A 19,973-nucleotide genomic window follows, 5' to 3' on the forward strand; every position below is an offset into this window, starting at 1 on the left:
TCAGTTAAATCCTTATACACCATGTTGATGCCGTCAATAGTCACTAACCCACAAAATTGATATTCATCCACAGCAGCAAATAGTCCACAACAAATGCTATATTTGCTTCAGTTTGAGTGTCCATTGGAAAAAATAATGAAGGCGATCTTTTTGGTTCAGGGCCAAGTTCAATTCCAAGGAAGGGAAGGGCTGAAAGTTGAGCTGATGTTTCTGGTGTTTCTTTTTATTATAAATGAAATATAGAATAGCACAAGGAGTCAGACAGTTCAACTCTAGAGAAATGGGTAAAAGACAAAAAGTAGATGGATGGTGGCACCCTCAATTATTTCCAGTGCTTGAGCACTAACACTTGTATTGTTTTTAATAAAAGCATAGACAAAAAATGGAAAATTAGACCTGAAAAATCTTCTAGGATTTTTTCATTTATAAAACCAATTAATTTACTGTATATTAAGAGGGGAAAAGGAAAGCAAAGGTGCAAAGGATTTCTAATTCAGCTCCAGGATGTTTTGGACAGTTTTGTCTGATTGACAGGAAGTCTGTGACAAAACAACATGGCAGTGCAGTGGATCACTTCAGTCAGTCACTCAGACAAGGTTTACACTCACACATAGTACAAGTGAGTGACAGTTTCTGCATGAAACAACCTTGACTTTTCTCTTTTCGACCTTTTCCCACTGTCAAGTTTAACGCTACATTTAATTGCGGTTCAGGCAGCCGCCAGTGGATGACAGTAATGAGTTGGAGGGTGTATATGTGGTCGTGATGTCCGTCCAGGAGCACGTGTCCATCAAGCCTGGCTTCCCTCCGACTTGAGTGAGGCAAGGCTGAAATGGGTTTGTGTCACGAGCGGGCAGGGGTCAGGCTGGTGGGGTGGACGGGGAGGGGGGTTACACTAACGCATCCTGGCAGCATGGGCTTTTTCCAAGCACACGTACACAAAATTCAAATTCAAACGCAGACGCAAACCATAAACCCATGCAGTTGGTGTCTCTTGCTCTTGATCTCGCCGTAACACACACACACACACGCACACACACGCACGCACACGCACACGCACGCACACACACACACACACACACACACACACACACACACACACACACACACTCACACGCACACACACACACGCACACACACACACACACACACACACACACACACACACACACACACACACACACACACACTCACACGCACACACACACACACACACACACACACCCCTCATCCTGGCACCATGGAGGAGAAGAAGTGATGTGATTAAGTGAAGTCGTGGAACATGACTTCTATGTTACAGATCACTTCATTCCGTTACCCTGCGTGAACAATGTTCCACTTCTAAATCCATCCTGATGAGCAGCACAATGGAAATGAGAGAGTTGCCTTCAAACTGCGGGAGGCTATGTAATTAGGAATTTGCAACAGCTTTTCCATCCCTTGGAGTGATGGACCATAGGCTTGGGGGGATGTTGCATGCTCCATCAGCTTTTGTTTAAGGAACCTCCAAAAATCACAGTGGACTCACGACCAGCACAAGAGTGCACTCACATGCACAGAGTTCGGGGGTTTTATGGAAGACTCAATACAAGTCCATGAGAGACAGAGAGTGACACAGACGAGATGAGGTTTCAGGGTCATCGCTCCTGGCAAGAGGTCTAGCAGGGTTTGTCATGAGATCCTTATTACCCAGTTTTCTCTGCTATTTATACATGCAAAACCATTCTCTCTGCTTTTCGATCAAAGGCACAGTTGTTGGAGAGGAGAATTAAGCAATTTAGATCACTCGCCCGGGCCATGTCATTAGAGGGTCGAAGAAAATCAAGTCAATGAACATCAGCGCTAAACTCACAATTGACAATTTCTGAAATGAAAATGACACTTTGAATGAGTTAAGGGGTATTTGAAAGGTTCCGGAAAGTTTGACATTTTTGGGGAATACAAGAGACATATGGTGCTGGGAGTGAAGTCCCATTTTTAATTGAAAATATGCCGGCACGCGTGTTCCCTCGCCACGTACGGCCACTTGAATGCCTTCGAATGAGCGGTGGCCCGTCCGCAAGGGGGAATCAAACGTAAAAGATTCCCAGTACGTAATAATAGCGTGTATCTGCAGGCATGCTGCGGAGCCCAGAGATAATCCTCCACTGAAACTCACACCACATACAGAGGGAGAGGAGAGGAGGAGGAAGCAGGGAAAGAGAAGGATGAGCTCTCTTCGTTTTGTTTGTTTCCCTTTGCTTCCATCCCGCACTCCAGCAAGGGGGTGTCACAGCAGCACGAACTCTGAGAGGAGCAGGAGCGGAACCAGGGGGAAGAAAGTTTCTCCGCCAATTCCTTCAAAGGTATCTATCTGTATCACATTTGTCTTTATTGGTGTTTAACCTCAGGAAAACCTGATGTGGGCTTAATGTCAATCGCTTTACTCCATTCACTCATCAGTTTGACCTTTTCTTCAGGAATAAATGCTCAAGACCTGAGTAAAAACATCGTCAACTTGTTAAAAAGATATGGAGCGAGAGATAAGTGATTGCTGAATTAAAATGTTTGCTAAACTTTGTTCAAAATCTTGCTTTGCAGGAGTTCCTCTGTGCCTGGTTGCTGCGAGTGCAGAGGAGCACTCGTGCATGAGAGAGATCTGGGAGTTTACTCTGAGTGGGATTGCCATTGATCCCAGAAAACAATTCCACTTCCTCTCCTGTTGCCGGAGAATGCTTCCCAGCAAAAAATAGAGCAGCAGGGATGTAAGACGAACAGGGAGGTGGTGGGGAAGAGGAGGAGGAGGAGGAGGAGATGGAGGAGGAGACAGAAGGGAGGTCCATGGGGCGGAGGGGGGTGGGGGGGGGGGGGACTCTCGTGATGCCCCTGCTTTTCTTCTCGTGCCCCCTGTGTGGACTTACAGTTTGGTGTTGGGACAACACTTAAACCAGACACCGTTATTCAGAAGTCTCTCCAGTTTTCTCCTGTGTTCAACAAGAAGAAGGCAGTCCCACTGTCACACCTGCCACCGGTCCCAAGGAAGACTCATCTCACCAGGGTTCATACATGGAGCCTCTTCTTGTTTAGAAGCAGCCGCCCAGACGACTGTCCTAAAGCCGAGCAGCAGGTAAGCCTCCAAATGAGCATCAGATGTAGCGAGTTATCGCGGAAACTCTTACTTGAACGTTAAACTTAAAGGGGGTAAACACTGTGAGCATCCTACTTCAAAACTATACTTGTGGACCGAAGCTTAGTGTCGCCGTCTCTAAGGACGACAGTGTCTTGAATGGCTGGGAGGATGGCGTGGGAGGCCCGGTTGTCCCAGGCAGGTACAGCTGTCACCTTACTCGCTCTCACCTCTTTCATCTCCCTCTGTCTGTGTTTCCTCCTCGGTCTTCTGTCCCCGTAACTCCCACCAGAGTCAAAAACGTTGAGAAACTGTTTCCTGTGTCTACACAGAAATTGTTAAATATAGGAGTTAGGGCATTTGCTACTGTGAAGGATTATGTTTAGATGTATTAAATAGCACGGTGGTTTTTTTGCTCTTGTGAAGGCAGAAATTCATACTGTTGTTCATGAATCTGTTTTGACAAAATGCATTGCTAATATCTACTAATCAATCAGACAATAATGGGGGGGGAATGCTAGAAAAGTGAAGACAAACACACTGTTGTTCAGGAATACATAAAAACAAAGGAGGTGAAAGTCCTGCACCGTTAAGTCTGTTGCAATGTGTCTCAACTGTGGTTGAAGAAAGAAAAAAATCTTTTCTTTACTTCATTGAAAGTGTTTATATCCCAGTGTAAAAGTATTTCCTATTTTCATAATGCTACTTTCTAAATGTAAAGAAGTAGTAGCAGGAGAGATATTACCAGCAATATGTACTTCGAATGTATAACTTATTTACTGTATGCAGGTAAAATGGCCATGGTCAGTGTTACAATAGTATTTACTATAACAATGGACAGTTTTTAATCCATGTATTAACATGAAATAAGCATTTAATGGCATATCTTCACCTTGACCTATTTATGGGGTGGTAGAAATAACAATAGAGCCCTCAATATAGCAAGTGGATTAAAATGCACAAAATATATTTTCTGAAATGTGATGGAGGATAAGTAGGAAAGAAGTAAAGTACATGTACCTCAGTTAGAGTATATGGTTACTATCCACATCATGCCTTCTTCAGAAAATAGTGAAAATGTGATTCGAGACAATATTTTTTTTAAGGCCAATAATGTGGCAAAAAGGGGTCAAAAAATTTGTTACACACAAGTTTTTCAATCTGAATCTGGGTCAAACACAAACAACGCCTTGTCACTTTGGTGTGAATAAAATACAACAAGAAAAAAAAACGGATGATAATCAAGGCTCACTAACCCAATCATACTGATGCCATTGCCAAGAATGAGTTGACATCACTGGAGACGTCAGATGATAAGAACAAAAACAAACAAACAAAACACGCCAAATATGTAGTCTGTCACTCTCCAGGAATAGCAGCGTTCCAGGGATTTCAGTCGGGAGCGTTAGACAGAATTTCCCTCGGTGAAAACACCCCGCAACTGTCTCTCGCCTGACGGTTCACAATGTAATGCCATATGCAGCGAAACAATGGATCACAGCAGTGCTGTGGGTCTGTGTACAGTAGTGGGCAGATGAAGAGCCAGACAGCCATGTAAGGTAGCAGGGAGCACATCGGCCCCGCCGGCTTCTGCTGGTGTGACTGATATACGGCAGCCTAGATCCATGCCGGCCTGCAAGCGGTGACAACAGGTGACGATTTTCTCTCCCTTCATCCCACATCAGAATCCACTTTGTAGGTCGCGCTCGTCGACCAAGCCGATACAACTAACCTTAAACGTGCTCATCCTTGACAGTAGTGCCGGCACCCATGGGGAGTGACGTGCACACGACCCCACAGCTGCAGCAGTGCATATACTGGGATCAAATCTCCACACGTGTTCAGGTTCCAAAAGCCATGCTTCGAAAATTGCACATGAACTTTGACCCATTTGTGCAAGTAGTTATTCTAATAGCATACACAAGCAGTATTTATTTCTATTAATCTCTCCGTAATACGTCAATCACCTCACGAAACAGATATCGATCACTCTGAGAGTAAAAATAACCATCACAGAGCTGAATAACTGCGGCCTCTGCGTATGTCCGGCGTCCTGTGTGGAAGTCTGTTGATTTCAACTGAGACTGACGGAACTCGTGTGTACTGTATAAATGTGCTACCATCCAGCAGCTGCGTGGTTCGGTTTGACATTTGTCCTCGTGCTCCGCTGTGGTTGCTCCACTGAAACACTGCTGAGCTGTCACAACACGGCAACATTAATTGTAACCGGCAGAGTAAAAATGTTGTCATAGAGCTCCCGGCGTATGCTCCTCGTTTGGTTTGGTTTGTTTAATAGAAGCTGTAATGTACCGTTGTTCTACATTAGTAACTTAAAAAATAAAAATAAAAGAATCATCACAAAACCAAACAACCAGCACGCAAGAAGCAAAACATTATTTCAGATAACCAACAATCAAGCAAATAATAGAATTTTTTTTAAACAATTACAAGAGTGAAAGTATGAAAACATTAATTAATAAACATTTAATATCGCTAAGTGGAATGAAAGAATCTAGTTTGTGGTATAAAACGTCCTGTAGTTTAAATGAGAGAAGACACATTCACAGTGAAGTGTTACAGTTATTTTAGCATGGGATTGTCTGAAAGTCCAACATTATGATACACAAAGTGGTGATGACTTTGAAATTTGTCATCAACGATTAAGTATACACCGTTTTTCTCCAGATATTAAAATGCAAGACTTAATGGGTGTTTATTTTAAAATGTATCAGACATTACATGAGTCATTATAATCAATGCACTGTGTTTAAATTCCCCAGCAAAACCCAAATGAATGAGGTGCTTCTGAGCTGGAGCCACTAGTATGAACATGTGGTATTAAAGGTGGTCTCCACTAGTATCCCCTGAATCCACCCTCCATTATGAGAACTACTTCCCTCTAGTATATGTCAAATACTGTCGGCCCTTTTTCCAGGGAATGAATGAGTTTTCTTGCTGTGTTTTTCTTTCTGATGAGGGCAGTACATTAGGTCGTCAGGCGATGTGGTTTTGAAGCTGGCGTGTTGAGATCCTGAGTGAGATTGTCGAAATATCTACTTCATCTCCAGTAAATCCACTCACGCACGAACAAACACAACTGTGCTTGGTGCACGACACCGCGCAAATAGTTTTTGTTCCGCTGATGTTCGTCTAAACACGCCCCGTTAAAGGGAAGCGGGCCAAGAAAATGTACAATCCACCATCTAATTGCCTGTATTTTTTACGAGGACAGCGTGGACAAGGCAGTGTATCCTGATCCTCTATGAGGATCGGGAGTTTGTCAAACATGGCATAGTGCTGCTGAAAGTTGCACATCGACAAAGGGAATGTTTAAATCAACCCTGCCCCCTGTTGATCCTGCTCTGTGGATACACTGCAGGCAGAGAGGAACCAACTAGTGTTGGCACATGAGGACAAAAGACTGGAAGAGACTTGTTTGCTTTTGTTTTGTTCTGAACATCTCTATTTCTAATGCGAGTCAGAAACTAAAGACTGAGAAGAGTTGTCTGACCTCTGCTCACTAATTTAATGACGCGGCAACAAAAAAAATTGCACAGATTCTGTGAGCGACATAAATCTGGAACCATTGCTCCATGTGCCACCGTGCAGTGAAACAAAGCTCGGTGGTCCAATAAAACGGAGGCATCTCCAGCCTGAGTCGCCCGTCTCATCCCTCCCTCATCCCTGATTCTTGAACCAGAGTCACTGCCCTCTAAGGTAAAAGCGAGGCCGGTCCAACAGGCCAGAGGATTTATTGTTGTGTTACAGGGTAGAGAAAACACACAGCCGTTATTCTCAGCAGCAGCCGTCACTTCACACCCATGCAGTTTAGTAGCTGTATCTTCGTCCCTTTTTACCTCTGTGAGCAGCCTGGCTGCCGTCCAAACCTAGCCGAGTGTCGGTGCGCACACATCCGACCGGAGATTCAAATGCAGCCACATTCAGTTGTTCCAGCTTCGGTTGGAGTTGACCCCGAAGTGGTGAAAGGACATGTAGTTCTTGGCTACAGTTCCCCCAGGGTCTGCTTTGTCACTTGGTTTATCATATCTCTACAACACCTATGCTAAAACCAACACTCTCCGGCATGACACACTCACTCACAAACACACAAAGAAGGGCATGCACACACACACGCGCACACACACACACACACACACACACACACACACACACACACACACACACACACACACACACACACACTAATGAGATCATCCCTGACGCTGTGATCGACGTCAAGGAACATAAATCAGACGCACATTATACTCCATTTGCGCTGTTCACCGTTCTGATTACCGTCATAAGCAGATTGCCCACTACTTCTCCTTTACTTTGCCACAGAAATTATAAACAACTATGACAGTCATGATGTTCTACAGGCAAACCAGACTGCTCAGCAAAGGGCCCAATGTGTCTCCATAAAGTCCCTGGCTCCCAGAAAGCCCACAGGAGCACAGGTATCACCCAGAGCCAGCGGTGCTCGTTTGGAGCATAGAAGTTCACTGGAATATCGGCTGTAGCGTCCCAGCGCCCCTCCCCGTCGATTTAATACCGCGTTCCTTTCGTCCTTCGGAAATCATATTGTTTGAGATTGCTTCCCCTGAGAACAGGAAGAAGTCGTTAAGGGAAAGAGACAGAGACTAATACAGCGGCCTCTCCCTGGCAGTTTCTGTGCTTCGTGGATGAAAATACATGACATGTATATAAAAGAATAAGTTTAGACCATGTTAACTGATTAATCTCCCTTGGTTGCTGTTCGCCTGATATCTGGTTTATATACAAGTGTGGAAAACTGTTGTCAGTAATGTCCGATAAAAATGTCGCCTCCTGCTATTGTGCAGGCTGTGCTCTCCCCCCTCCTCCCCTGGACTCCAAGTCTGTTTGTGATTTACATCCAGTAAAGATCCCCAGCTTTATCCAGTCAAGCCTTTGAGCCAATTCCCTTCAGTTCACCAGCGGACGATCCAACTGGTCTGCAACCTGTGACCAGTCTGACGTTATCGCGCATTAGGCAAAATGCTGGAAAACAAGTGTCAGACCACAGACTTTCCTATGCTATGTATCGGCGTATCAGACTCGGGCGCGGACAGAGTTTGGACATCTCCTCTCCCACATGTTCTCGTGGGGGTGTCTTGTTTCCCACCTCTCCATGTTGTACTGATAAAGAGCACAACGCTCTGATTTTCCATCTTATTGCCATATATATACTTCACAGAGACACAGAGGGAGGGGGAGAGACAGACAGAGGGACAAATGGTCCTGGTCAGTTAGACCATCTCTCTCTCTCCCTCTCTCTCTCTCACACACACACACACATAACCAGTGCGAGTGTCAGCCGAGGATTTCAGATCCCTGCACATTGGACTGTTTAGCAGAAGTTAGTCTGTGGGGGAAATGGACACAACCGCTTATGGATTACACATGGAGGGAGATGAGGGACGGTAAGAGATAACATCAACTCCCTGTTTGGCTCTTTTCTTTCCCACTCTCTGTGATTGTAGTGATTATACTGTATATGCTTTTCCTGCATGGCACACCATTAGAATAACAGTTTGTCTTAACACACAGCTATTGAGGAATGTATACGTTTTTCTATAACTTTGCCGTGTAGTGCAGTAGCTTTACGTGTTGGAAAAAAAACCTGTCAAACTGTAACACTCAGTCGTGCCTTTGCCTCATAACTCATCTGTCTTTGATCTCTAATTGTACAGTAAAAGCTGGCCGACAAACATCGAGCACGTAGATGTCGCAGTAGGTCATCCCTCAGTGGAGTTTGATGGGTTTTCCTAACCCCTCGATGATGGGGTCATTTATGGCACCCACAAAGCTGTCTGGTGAACTGCCTTATAGGGTCATTCTCGGCTGAGACTCGCCAGCCTGTCACTGCCATGTTTGGGTCATACCCAAACTCTCACTAATGCTCGAGTCAAAAGGTGAAAGCGCGCACGCAGACACACACACACACACACACACACACGTCGAGTAGACGGAGGAATCTGACTGACGCTTTAAGATGGTCGGAGATCGCGGGATGCAGGAGGGTGTCCTCGCTGCAGAGAGGGGCGGTGGGCATCAGAGCTGCCGTTCTGTCGTTGGGAGTGACGGCTGCTGGTTGCGTGCCGCGGGCAAGATGGAGCTCAGGCCGGGTCATGGCATCAAAAGGACAAAGTTTGCCTCGCTTTGATTTGCCCTGTGGTACAGTAGCCAGTCAACCTCTGTCTGTCACACAGAATTTGGAATAGGACAAGATGGAATGTAAAAATATACGTAACGTAATATTAAATCATTTTTCTTAAAACAACTTGATTATTTACTTTTACATGACTCCTGAACTTCCCCCTCCTCCCTCTGTCTCTCTGTGTTTCTCTTTCTCTCATGGGAAAGTGGTTGTTCTCATGCCGCGGTGTCCAGTCCTCAAGCGATTCAAAGACAGCAAGGCTATTTTTACGCATACGATGCCACTTACAAACATACCGAGGTCATTTCATCAGCCATTCCTGCAGAGGACCTACAGCTGTTTATGACTGATTGTCTGTTTTTATCCTTTTTTTTTAACTCTTCTCTCTCGTCTGTCCTCTCCACCTCTCACCTGTTCACCCCTACGACCCCCTCTTTTCAGCCTCTCTCTCCTCCCGCTCTAATCTTTGTTTCCCAGGTGTGTGCTCAGCCCGTGAGCAGCGATGGGGGATTGGAGTCTCCTGGGGAATTTCCTAGAGGAGGTCCAGGAACACTCCACCTCAGTCGGGAAGGTTTGGCTCACCATCCTCTTCATCTTTCGCATACTTGTGCTGGGCACGGCGGCCGAGTCCTCGTGGGGCGACGAGCAAAGCGATTTCCTGTGCGACACTCAACAGCCCGGTTGCACCAACGTGTGTTATGACAGCGCCTTCCCCATCGCCCACATCCGTTACTGGGTGCTGCAGATTGTTTTTGTCTCCACGCCGTCCCTCATCTACATGGGGCACGCCATGCACATAGTGCGCAGGGAGGAGAAGCAGCGGAGGAGGGAGCAGGAGGAGAGGGAGGCAGGAGGTGACGGTGGTGGAGACCTCGAGGGGGAGAAGGAGTACCTCCAGCAGAAGGAGAGCGCGAAGGAGATGGCACCTGCATCAGGCGGGAGTGTCCGTATTCACCTGAGAGGGGCGCTGCTGCAGACTTACATCCTGAGCATCTTGATCCGCACAGTAATGGAGGTGACGTTCGTTGTTGTGCAGTACCTGATCTATGGGGTGTTCCTCAAAGCGCTGTACCTGTGCAAGGCGTGGCCCTGCCCCAACCCAGTCAACTGCTACATGTCCCGCCCCACAGAGAAGAATGTCTTCATCATCTTCATGCTGGTGGTGGCCGGCGTGTCTCTACTGCTGTCTATTTTGGAGCTCTACCACCTCGGTTGGAAGAGTGTCAGAAGGTGCGTACGCAACAAAGTGATCCAGAGGAAGAACCAGAAAGCTGTGACAGTGGCCATGTCTGCAGCTTTAGAGCCAAACAGCCCCCCGCGGCCCGCGGTTGCCTGCACCCCACCCCCCGACTTCAGCCAGTGCCTGGCAGCCCCGAGCTCCATGAACGCCATGACCTCCATGGCCTCGCATCCCTTCAACACCAGGATGGCGCTGCAGCAGAACTCAGTCAACTCGGCCACCGAGCGGCATCACAGCTGCGAGAACCTGGAGGACGAGGAAGACTTCCTGAGGATAAGATATGACCAGGCTCCCATGGAGCTGCCCAACAGCTGTGCCCCATCGCCTCTGCCGCACTCTGGCTACATGAAGGACAAACGCCGCCTCAGCAGGACCAGTGGGACCAGCAGTCGGGCTCGCCAGGGTGACCTGGCAGTATGAGGCTCACAGCTGGAATGAGTGGCTGACAAGGGGAGAGGAGAGCGGGTTGGACCTTCAAAGAAAAGTGACGGAGGGATCAGTTTAGCAGGACACAAATACGGATTTCAGGATGTGAACACACTATGCAACCTGGCACAAAGAAGTCAGGCCTATAGACTCTAGATGACCATAGAAGATGGACTGAGAATCTACATTAGAAAGATACACTGAGATCTGTGAGTGGACCATGTGAACTGGACGTGTGTGAGCTCTGTGAGTGGACAGTCTGTCGCAGAGCTGCGGGGGGGGGGGGGGGGGGAATGACAACCAAACTGCAAAAGGAAAACCATTTTGAAATGAGAACAGGGTAACAGGTGTGATACCTGACTATTGCACATTTTATGTTTTACCAAAAACTAACTGAGTGAAAGAGACAAGAATGACATGATGCACGGTGCTTGGTGTGAGCTGACTTAGGGAATCGTTCATGGTAAAGCAAAAATATTACACACATCTCAACTATTCAATTAAAATACTTCAAATAGACTTTAAATAAATAGCACAACCAAGAGTGTCACTGCTAAAAAACTTGCAAAGAACTTGATGGACAATAAACTGTGAAGGTTGCTGCACATTTGCAGTGAATCAAGGTTAAGTGCCTTATCAAAAGTTTTAAAAAAAAATCCACATGAAGCATTTTTATATATATATTTTCCCCAAAGGCCATGGTAAAGCTGTAACTTTAAATTAATCCACGTGTTTACTTGATTGCACTATACAGTACCTGCGGGTCAACAAACAACATGTAACACAACAATAATAACCTAATAATCTTTTTAAAAAGTGTGAGAAAAACTTAATTCGAAATTCATGTATTCGACAGGACTCTTTGTGTGCAGAGGTGGTGAGAGAAAGTAGCCAGTTTGAGGATTTTCCCGTTGAAAGGGGATTTAATGAAAAAGAAGAGGTCCTGCCTGGACGGCGGTGATGAGGAGATCCAGCCACTCGGTGGCAACATTGCACTAATGTTTTTCAGTTTTTTCTCCTGGAGCCATTGTGTAAATACTGAGTTTGTCCCGATGCAATGATCTATGTTAGAGTTAACGTATTTGAATGTGTTTCATATTATCTCTGTTGTATGTTCTTCTTGTATGCAGTTTGTGAGCGAACGTCCTTGCAAATGGAGGTTTTACGTTTTTATCCTACATATGTATTCGACAATCACTCGTCTAAGAAAACAGAAATCTTGTTCAGCCGACAGCTGCAGTTGTTGGCTCCTTCACAGACATTTATGCAATAAATGTCGTCACTAACCCATCACTAAGCAATAAATCATCAACTGTACAGTCTGTTGTTCACAATGTGTGAGATTCATTCAAGAACTTCTAATAATGTGTCATTGTTCTTAGATTTCAGTGTTTTTCTACGTCAACGTATAAATATGATGGTGTTTTTACCAAATGATTCATTGCTCGCACACCAAAAATCTTGGTAATATAAACTAATTTACATTTAGACCAACTTGCACCATATCAAAACCATGTGGAAAATTGCAGTGTTGGTGTCACTGGTTGTAAACTTGAAAATGAAAAAACTGCACGGCAAGAGAGAGCAGAACTCATTGGGTAGTCCAAGACAAGGCAACCACATGCCCTTCCAATAATAATCATTTGTCTTTTGCTTTTTTTTTGTTTTCAGCGTTAGTTGTGACAAGCTGAACCAGGAATTGGCTCTGCAATGCGATGACTAATACAGTGGGAATGTAGGGCATTAATGGGATAATTTGGATTTCATATCACAAGACTGTCAGTGTCTGACCTTTATTGATATTCTTGCTTCATCATCACCTTCGGCAGCGGAGATGTCCTCTGGTTGGTGACTTTTTCAAGCAGCCAGGCCTTGGAGAGACAATAAAACTCACTTAATATCTAATTTAAGTAAGGACATTGTTTGCATTTACAGTTTATATTTAGTGCGTTATTTCTGAAACATATATTATATTTTGGATGTAAGTTTGATTCTGTATGCAACTATTAACTATAGTATCACATAAAAGGTACAATAAAAACTATGATATTCACCTATAAAATGTATAAAGTGGAAAGTAAGTAAGTATAATAGAAATAAAGTTTAAAAAAAAAGTAAAGTGGGTTACGATTTTCCATGTAGGTTTACATACTTCTCACTTCTCTTTCAAAAAATGAAAAATTATCATAGATCAATTAGTCGACCATGAAAAAATATTTATATTTGTTACTACAGTATAACATATCATATTCACAGTCCGGATATATATATATATATATATATATATATATATATATATATATATATATATATATATATATATATATATATATATATACATAATGTTTTGTTTACAGTGACACAAAATAGAGGAAAACTGTAAATCCTCACATTCAAGAATATGGAAACAATAATCATTCTTAATATTCACGTAATAAATCACTGAAATGAGGCAGAGATCTTCAAAAGTGAAGCATGTCGACATGCAGCTACACGTTATGTTCCCTAGAGGGCAGCAGCGTGCTGCGATACACTTCCTCCGAAGCAAATCCTATAAACGAAGAAGAAGGACGACGTCACGCCTGTGAGGCTGGTGTCGGGAAATGTAGTTCAATCCTTGTGGCGTTCGCGTTCACATTCACAGCAGAGTGGCAGCTGCTGCACTACACTTCCCGACACGCCTTTCGCCTCAACCCGACTCAACAGTTTGCCTAATGACAAATTGAATTATCATAAAGCCTGAAACACATCGCGTTGTGTTCTTATCGAGGGCAGCACAAGAATTTCATTTTAATCTCCTTGGTAAGAAAAAGTAAGTTGACCCCTGCGATATAAAGCGAGCTCCTCTGTCACGGTTTAAAACTTCACGTTGTCATGTTGAGATGCCGCCGCTAACCAGGAAGAGCCGTGTCTCTCCACCGGAGGTCTCTACGTGCTCTTTCTCTTAACAACTAGTTTGTGTAGGAATATGTTGTTTTTTTGTCGGCCAACTGTTTACCTGTAGTGTAAAAGGTCCTGAGCTCCGTGTCTGGGCAGCTTCGTAGCAGATGATGGCTTTTACAAGCCGATTTAAATATATACACGAGTCCAGAAAAGCTAGTGGACGTCCTACAGCGTTCTAAGTTCGTCCTCGTCTTACTCTTCTATCAGGCTGTCAACGTGTCCTGGTTCTTTAATGGCGTTGGTCCTGACCGATATATCGGTTGGCCGACTAAAATCGGCCGACATGAGACGTTCACAGACGCATCGGTATCTCGCATTTGATTTGAGTCAATATGAAAACTTTTATTTTTACAGCATAAAGAATGAAGCAAACATGTTTTTGTCTGCACAGAGATGGCGCTCTTAAAGAAAACACAGGGATGATCAGAGAGGGAGCAACACCGATCACCACAACCTCAGAAATGTTCACACCCTTGGACATGATTAAGTCCTGTGTGTGTGTGTGTGTGTGTGTGTGTGTGTGCGTGCGCGTGTGTGCGCGTGCTCCGTCACATGTCATTCAGTCCGTAGTTATATAGATAAGGACACAGTTCTTCAGTCCCTCTGTCCAGGGGTTTGTCAACATTAATGTTGGAATCACCAACAATCACAACACGGTAAAAGTCAATGCAGAATTTAGACAGATAGTTCAGAAAAGTCATCAACAAAAGGGTTGCGCAGTATTGAGGTGGCATGTAGATATTAAGGATCATAACTTCCGTAATGTGAGTTTGTTTGCTGGGTGCTGTTATTGAAAAAAAATCTGAATGTCTTTGGGGTTTGGAGACAAAACAAGCCCTTGGAATAAGTTAACGTAATTATGCATAATTGATAATGAAAGTAATCAATAGCTCAAATAGCACAGAGGCAGGTTGAGCTGATGTGTCGGGAGGCTGAAGCTGTCTCTGAGCCTTTTCTTAACACCAGCAAAGATGATATTATAATAATAATCTTCCTCCTAATATTGACATTAAGGTTTCACATTAGACATTCTGCTTTTTCTGTTCACAGTTCAGCCATGAGGAATCTTTTGACCAAGGCAGGTGTTTTAGGCTCAGCGTCTGTAGCGCTTGGCTCAATGCTGTGGTCCCAAAAAAACACAGACTCGGACCGAGTTGCTTCAAGTGGCACGGCTGCTGATCCCAGTTCTGCCTACGAGCTAAAACTGGTCCAAGTCCTGTTCCGACACGGTGCTCGAACCCCGCTGAAGTCAATACCTAATGTGATGGAGGTAAGGCCCCCCCCAGCGATTCATCAAATCCTTTAGCGTGTGCCCTTTAAGGATCTCAGGTGTCAAATAAAATCTAAAAATAACAACTATGCATTTCATTTTCTCTGCACATTTGTCTCGTCAAAGGTCCAGTGGGTGCCAACGCTCTTGGAGCCTCCGGCTCACACCCACATCAACCACGTAGTGACAGATCTTCGCGGCGGCCCCAGGCCCTCAGCCCCTGTAGAAGACAGCTATCGGAGAAACACGCTGACAGTGAGTAGGTGTTTTTTTGCGGCGTTAAATGCAGTCAGACAGCAAAAAAGAGGCTCAGTTGTGGAAACTTGTATATAAGCTGCTGCTCCACAGCAAGAGGCTTTTTGGGAAAGTATAGTAGCTGAATACGTGTCAACAACAAAAATGTAATTTTCATGCCATATTGTGTCTGAGTAGAGTCCTAAATGATGAAATGAATCAAACAAATTGAGGCAAATAAAGAACAAGAAGACAATAAACCAGCCAGAAGGCCAGAAGCAGACATTTACACGATTAACACTTACTAACCTGAACACTGACATTGTGCCGACTGGCTTAGCTTGCTTGAACAATAAAGTTTGTTTCATCTGTGCTTTTGTTACCATAACAAGTTAATATCTGCCAGTGACAAGTGAGTTTGGATTAGTTGATTCAAAAGATGCAAAGCAAACCATATTAATCTGTTGATTCAGTCGTCTTTCACCCCTCTAGTGGCCACTAACATTTCCTACAAAGAAGACATGTGACACTTAACAGGTTCATTCATTCGCCTTCTCTCTGTAATACAGCCAAACTGTGTGTATAGCTACCCAGTGAGATGGTGTCCAGTTTGCCAGCTGCTGTGTCACTGAAGATGTTGGTTTCCTCGTGTTGAGTTAGCTGCTTCGCTAAAGAGGTTTAACTGCATTCGGCTTTGCAAACTAAATCCCATGTGGTGTGGACTCCTGCCACGCTTGTACTAACATTCACTCTAAGGTCCTGCATGCGATCGCAGATGTGTGTGTGTGTGTGTGTGTGTGTGTCTTTGCCAGGCCGTACCTGTGAGTAAAACCTGATCCTGTTTGCCTGCTCTCGGCAGGGTGGCACGTTCCCTGGTCAGCTGACCACGGTGGGCATGCAGCAGCTGTACGAGCTGGGCGAGAGGCTGAGGAGGAAGTATGTTGAGGAGGTTCCCTTCCTCAGCTCCACCTTTAGCCCGGCTGAGGTCTAGTAAGTGTTGCACAACACGGTGGGTTAGAAAGAGGACAAACACTTTTCTGTGCTCTGCGGTTACATTGGGTTTATGAGTTCTGTACAAAGGACATCAACTTAAATGCTCTACTATGTTTTAAGTTGGCTGCCTTCCATAACCTTGTTTTTTAATTTTTAATTTTTATTTTTAGTGTGCGCTCCACTAACATTACGAGGACCATTGAATCTGCCAGGTGCCTGATAGCGGGGCTCTTTCAGCAAAAACAAAAAGGTAGTGTATATAAACCTAGATGTGCACAAAATTATTTATTCTGTTGTGGATCTCATCTCACCTGTTTGTGTCATTTTTTTTCTCTTCTACTTGAAGAAATTGTTCATATATTCACAACTGAGGCACAATCTGAAATCCTGTATCCAAACTACCACGGATGCAAGCTGCTCAAAATCCTTAGCAGGTATGTTTGAGTCAAATTTTCCTACCAAGCGCACAACGAGGGCCTGGGCCCATCCTACGCACCCACAACCCAAAACTGGAACCTTGAATAATGTGTTGTGCAAAATTATAAGCAGAGAGTTGAGATGCCTCTGACAGGTTGTCATGGTGTATCTGGGTTCGGTGGCTGACACTGTGTTCTTTGCAGCCACCGCTGGGCAGAGTCGTCCACTCTGCCAGACATTGCGGCAGACCTGCAGAGCATCCACGACGCACTGGGCATCGCTGCTCACCAGCACGTCGACTTCATCCTCATTAGGGATGACATGGTCGCCAGAGAGGTGACACTGCCACATCACCATTCATATGACTTTTATTAGGGTCTCACCACCAGCTATCAGAATACATATGCCTGCTAGTTATGTATGTTGAAACAAGGTCATCGAGTTTATAGAGATTTTAGCAAGTAAAAAAAAAATCGAATCAAGCAGGATTTGTGTCTTTTGTAATGTGTCAGAATTTGAGGTATTTTAAAATAAATGCATAGATGTCAAATCTAAAGACTTTGGTCAGTGAAAGAAAATCACTGCTGGACTTTTGCAAAGATGAGTATGGTGATATGAGATTTTAGGGGGGCGTTTTTGTAGATGTTCAAATAACCATATTATAACTGCACAATGAGCTCACTTTGAGATCTGAAAACGCACAGCAGGGGGCGTCTGGCTGAATTTCTTTTCTCTACTTAAGTTTTTTCCAGCCAAAACCAAATACTGAAGACCTCCCTTACATTCTTTCCAATTATCCTTTTAGATCCACCTGGTATCGGTTTAAAATCATTCCAATTAATAAACAGATAAACGCATCAAATTTCTCAACATAACCGTATTCCAATTAAACAGGATAATAAAACTAAGAGTAAATTATAATTGGTTTAATTTTGATGCCCCTTCTTTCAATAGACAGCACAGTGGAAAATGATTATAATGAAAGTAAAAATTGACCTGATACTGTGTCTTGTTCCTGCATATTGACAGGCGCACGGCCTGCCCTACCCACCAGTGCTGGACACCTGGAGGGATAAAGTGGAGCAGAGAGCCGTGGAAATGATTCACTACATCTATGAACCCAGCAAGAGGTTAGATTGAACAATGCCCGTAGATTCAAAATCCAACAATAACCCAAATATCTGTGTGGATGAGGAGCATTTACAGTTAAGCATCAAGTTAAACAAGGCCACCTTTAATTCTTCTGCTGTGCTCCTGGCAGGGAGAACCTGCAGCTGTGCGTGGGACCGCTATTGCACACAATGTTAACCAACTTGGACGAGAAAGTGCAGGGCACCTCGTCTGAGCCAAACAGGTTGGATGAACACACCCATTCTCTCACACACACACACACACACACACACACACACACACACACACACACACACACACACACACACAGTTGTGTTTGGTCTTTACTTGTTCCCCTCTCTCGCACAGGAAGCTGTTTTTGTACTCCGCGCACGACACCACTTTGATTCCCTGTCTCATGGCTTTGGGGATTTTTGACATGAAATGGCCTCCGTACGCAGCCGACATCACCCTCGAGCTGCACCAACACCGGCAGACCAACGAGGCCTTTGTCAAATTGTCATACGCGGGCCAGGTAGGGGGGTGAGAATGTATCTACGTTTACTTGATAAGCTGTTACAACATATTTTTGTGATTTACTCAAGTTGCTCGTCTTTCTTCAGGATCACCTCATTCCAGGTTGCAGTGGAGTCTACTGCCCCCTGCAGGAGTTTAAAGAGGCCCTCTCAGCATACTCCCTGACCTCTGAACTCTACCAGTCTGTTTGTAATAACACAGAGGGTTTAACCAAACCCTGAATCCTTCAGCAGACCTCCAAGTCCGGACACAGTGCTGCTTGTGATATTTAAAACCTGACACCCCTCATTCCGTGTTTCTTAACGTCCTCAGTTTTCACTCCATCGTCGCACTGCACTGTCAGACTACACTGGATTACAGCCTCATGTCTACGTATTTGGCATCAAATACACCATAGAGGTAAATAAATAAAATGGTCATGGCTCATGTGCAGAATGATTCTGCTATTCAATGTATTGTCTTGGTATCACATGCTGGGGACAGTTTGGCTCAGTGAAAAAAATGATTTTATTCTCAACTCACGAAAGACTCAAACCAACAATGTTTGCCCCATCAATAAATCTTTACGATGTGGTTGTCAAGAAAATGTGTAAATTAATGTGTACAAAAACCCCCCCATCAAAATAGAATAATTGCCCGTTTTGATGTCCCCTTTGGGATGTGAACAATCCTGTATTGGACGTCATTTACCTGTAATCTTGCCCTCGCGTCACCCTTTGTTGACTGAAACTAACTCTTGATATCATTTTTTCAAAAGATCATTCAGACTCCTGTGCCACCTCAGTCAAGAAAAATTCTGATGAGGACAATTGAGACATGAACTCAGCAGGTGATCTTGTGTTGAAATAGTCAAAAACATACTCATTCCTACAGGAATCACTCACGCAGTTTACTCGGCTGAAATACTGCAAAGAAGTGAAATGCCATACATGTACTGCTCTCGATGTAGCCCGACATTTGCAGATAAAACCTGACGTGAAACACTTGTAAAGCACAACAAAGACAGCATGAAGCATTAACTATGCAGGGACAGATGCACTGATGGAAATGCAGAGCCACATACTTTTGTTTGCATTTTGTAAGTTGAAACTTGTTTCTCATGGCAAATATGGATGTGTGATTCATTGAGATTAATTTATCACAAAGCATGTGATTAACATGATTTTTAAATTGTTTCACAGCCCTAATAAAAACAGATCAAATGAAAATGTTTTTGTTTTTTACAATGGAATAAACAAAAGCCATGCTTTGCCAAATAACTTTTACTTGTTATTAGGGTCAACAATGTTAATTTACCACTTGAGGATTTGACAACTATTTTACATCCCTGTTCTTTAGTTTGTTGGTAGTTTGGCTTGTTTTATACGTGAGCAGGATTACACCAAAAATACGGAACCGATATTCACGAAACTTGGTTGAAGGATGGACTGGTCAGTAATTAAAACTTGATCAATGTTATGTCTCATAACTCGGAACGTCACACAAGTGACATTGGAATATTCCTCCCGGCCAAGTTAAC

General features: G+C 44.1%; 2 protein-coding genes and 1 long non-coding RNA gene across 7 annotated transcripts; 2 read left to right on the forward strand and 1 right to left on the reverse strand.

Moving 5' to 3' along the window:
• The first annotated feature begins 2,871 nt into the window (after nucleotides 1-2,871).
• gja5a (gap junction protein, alpha 5a) lies at nucleotides 2,872-12,272 on the forward strand. Of its 2 annotated transcripts, none has more exons than XM_035651261.2 (2): nucleotides 2,872-3,106; nucleotides 9,726-12,272. In XM_035651261.2, the coding sequence occupies exon 2, from the start codon at nucleotides 9,787-9,789 to the stop codon at nucleotides 10,942-10,944; it is 1,158 nt and encodes a 385-aa protein (XP_035507154.2). In that variant the 5' UTR covers nucleotides 2,872-3,106; nucleotides 9,726-9,786; the 3' UTR covers nucleotides 10,945-12,272. The 2 variants fall into 2 exon arrangements, with proteins under 2 accessions (XP_035507154.2, XP_035507153.2); XM_035651260.2 differs by lacking the exon at nucleotides 2,872-3,106 and adding an exon at nucleotides 7,350-8,547.
• On the reverse strand, nucleotides 10,875-14,078 carry LOC118320447. Its single transcript, XR_004796317.1, has 3 exons — nucleotides 13,949-14,078; nucleotides 12,742-12,821; nucleotides 10,875-10,996 (listed from the first exon to the last, which is right to left on the reverse strand). It is a non-coding gene; the product is annotated as an uncharacterized LOC118320447 (long non-coding RNA).
• Nucleotides 13,614-19,662, forward strand: acp6 (acid phosphatase 6, lysophosphatidic). Of its 4 annotated transcripts, XR_004796315.2 has the most exons (12): nucleotides 14,506-14,549; nucleotides 14,944-15,163; nucleotides 15,290-15,418; nucleotides 16,257-16,387; nucleotides 16,561-16,640; nucleotides 16,737-16,824; nucleotides 17,011-17,143; nucleotides 17,837-17,937; nucleotides 18,069-18,161; nucleotides 18,287-18,452; nucleotides 18,541-18,853; nucleotides 19,212-19,662. XR_004796315.2 is itself a non-coding variant. In XM_035651258.1 (11 exons), the coding sequence occupies exons 2-11, from the start codon at nucleotides 14,951-14,953 to the stop codon at nucleotides 18,673-18,675; spliced, it is 1,269 nt and encodes a 422-aa protein (XP_035507151.1). In that variant the 5' UTR covers nucleotides 13,614-13,762; nucleotides 14,944-14,950; the 3' UTR covers nucleotides 18,676-19,662. The 4 variants fall into 4 exon arrangements, 3 of the variants coding, with proteins under 3 accessions (XP_035507151.1, XP_035507152.1, XP_035507150.1); XM_035651258.1 differs by lacking the exon at nucleotides 14,506-14,549 and adding an exon at nucleotides 13,614-13,762 and having other exon boundaries at nucleotides 18,541-19,662; XM_035651259.1 differs by lacking the exon at nucleotides 14,506-14,549 and adding an exon at nucleotides 13,639-13,752 and having other exon boundaries at nucleotides 18,541-19,662.
• Nucleotides 19,663-19,973: the final 311 nt, after the last annotated feature.

Source organism: Scophthalmus maximus, chromosome 14 (assembly GCF_022379125.1).
Source record: "Scophthalmus maximus strain ysfricsl-2021 chromosome 14, ASM2237912v1, whole genome shotgun sequence".
NCBI lineage: Eukaryota > Metazoa > Chordata > Actinopteri > Pleuronectiformes > Scophthalmidae > Scophthalmus > Scophthalmus maximus.